Source organism: Drosophila biarmipes, chromosome 2L (genome assembly GCF_025231255.1).
Source record: "Drosophila biarmipes strain raj3 chromosome 2L, RU_DBia_V1.1, whole genome shotgun sequence".
Lineage (NCBI taxonomy): Eukaryota > Metazoa > Arthropoda > Insecta > Diptera > Drosophilidae > Drosophila > Drosophila biarmipes.
The window spans coordinates 8,102,988-8,104,849 of NC_066612.1; the positions used below are offsets into that span (position 1 = coordinate 8,102,988).

A 1,862-nucleotide genomic window follows, 5' to 3' on the forward strand; every position below is an offset into this window, starting at 1 on the left:
GCAATGAGAGGCTCTTCTCGAGCTGGTTTTCAGGTTTCCTTTTGGTTTTTCACGAGCCTCCTGCCATCAGAAATGACCCCACTACATAAGTGGGAAGAATTGGGGTCGGAAAACTTCAACTGAACTTCAACTCCATGTCCATCCAATTAATTAAATGATTTAATCGCAGCAAATGTTGTTCGCATTATGAGCACAAAGAGCTCGTTTGGCCCATAAAAAGCCTGAACACTGGTTAACATGGTGATGCATAATGCACTGAGATAAATTTAAGGATCAGAAGGTAAATACAAATATAATAAATATAATAATGTGAACAGAATATAATAAAATATAATATTATAATGCTGATTTAGTATTATTCTTATGCATTTTATTAATATTAGGTCAACCAAAGGGACAATAAATTTATATGAAAACCTCATGTTTAAATTAATAAAATTTGTTCCATAAAAAACTCCTATTCGTTTTCTTCTGTGCAGTGGTGGCGAAATGCCCGTTGGTCACTACATGTAATCCCTTTATCAGAATTTCCCACCCTATGGCCGGAAAACATTTGTACATCCAACCGACCTTATCGCAGCTGGCACTCGTCGGCGGATTACACTGCTGTCCATTCGAGGTTGATTCTCCGGCCGGAATGTTCCGCCCCAGCGGAAGTGGCTTCAGCCAGAAGTTGTCTGGCCTCACATTGAAGGGCGTCCTGTATGGCTCATGGATCCTGGGCGTGTTTCCCTTCACCTACGACAGCTGGACGAGGAAACTGCATCGTTCCAAGTGGTTAATTGCGTATGGCCTTGTCCTTAATGCCGGATTTATTCTGCTGGTCATCACAAATGACTCGGAGAGTGAGACGCCGCTGAAAATGGAGGTGTTCCATCGGAACGCACTGGCCGAGCAGGTCAACCAAATTCACGACATTCAGAACCTTTCGATGGTGTCGTTAATACTGCTAAGAGGATTCTGGAAGAGCGGACATATAAAGAAGATCCTGAATGAACTGGTGGATCTCCAACACCGCCACTTTCGCCATTATTCCTCGGAGGAATGCTGCAGCTTCGACAGGTTTGTCATATACAAAGGTGTCTCGGTGGCTCTGGAACTTGTATCCATGCTGGTTTTGGAACTGGGAATGTCACCGAATTTTAGTAGCCAGTTCTTCATAGGAGTAACCAGCTTGTGCCTAATGCTAATGGCTGTCCTCCTGGGAGCCACCCATTTTCACCTGGCAGTGGTTTTTATCCACCGATATGTGTGGATTGTGAACAGGGAACTTCTCGGACTGGTGAAGCAACTGGCGAATGGACAATTTGTGGAGTCTGAGAGAATAGACTATCTACTTCATTTGTACCACCAACTATTGGAACTCAGCAATCGCCTGGCATCCATATATGACTATCAAATGGTTCTAGTAATGGTCAGTTTTATGATTGCGAATATTTTGGGCATCTATTTCTTCATTATCTACTCTATCAGCCTGAATAATAAGCTGAATTTTTACATAGTCGTATTCGTCCAAGCTGTGGCTATAAATATTTTTGATTTTTGGCTCAATGTTGAAGTCTGTGATTTGGCGGAGCGCACAGGAAGACAAACATCCAGCATACTCAGGTTATTCAACGATATTGAACATCTCGATGAGAAACTAGAGAGAAGTGTAAGTTTTTTCTTAATATTTAATCTTTAAGCTATGAAAATATTACATCCCATAGATATCCGACTTTGCCCTATACTGCAGCCATCGAAGGCTGAGATTCCACCACTGCGGCTTGTTCTACGTCAACTACGAGATGGGTTTTCGCATGGCCATCACCAGTGTCCTGTACCTCCTGTTCCTTCTTCAGTTTGATTTTTGGAACCTGTGA

At 42.4% G+C, this 1,862-nt stretch overlaps 1 protein-coding gene across 1 annotated transcript; it reads left to right on the top strand.

Moving 5' to 3' along the window:
- The first annotated feature begins 637 nt into the window (after window positions 1–637).
- LOC108027745 (gustatory receptor for bitter taste 22e) lies at window positions 638–1,862 on the top strand. Its single transcript, XM_017099298.1, has 2 exons — window positions 638–1,654; window positions 1,710–1,862. Exons 1-2 carry the CDS (start codon window positions 638–640, stop codon window positions 1,860–1,862), a joined length of 1,170 nt encoding a protein of 389 aa, XP_016954787.1.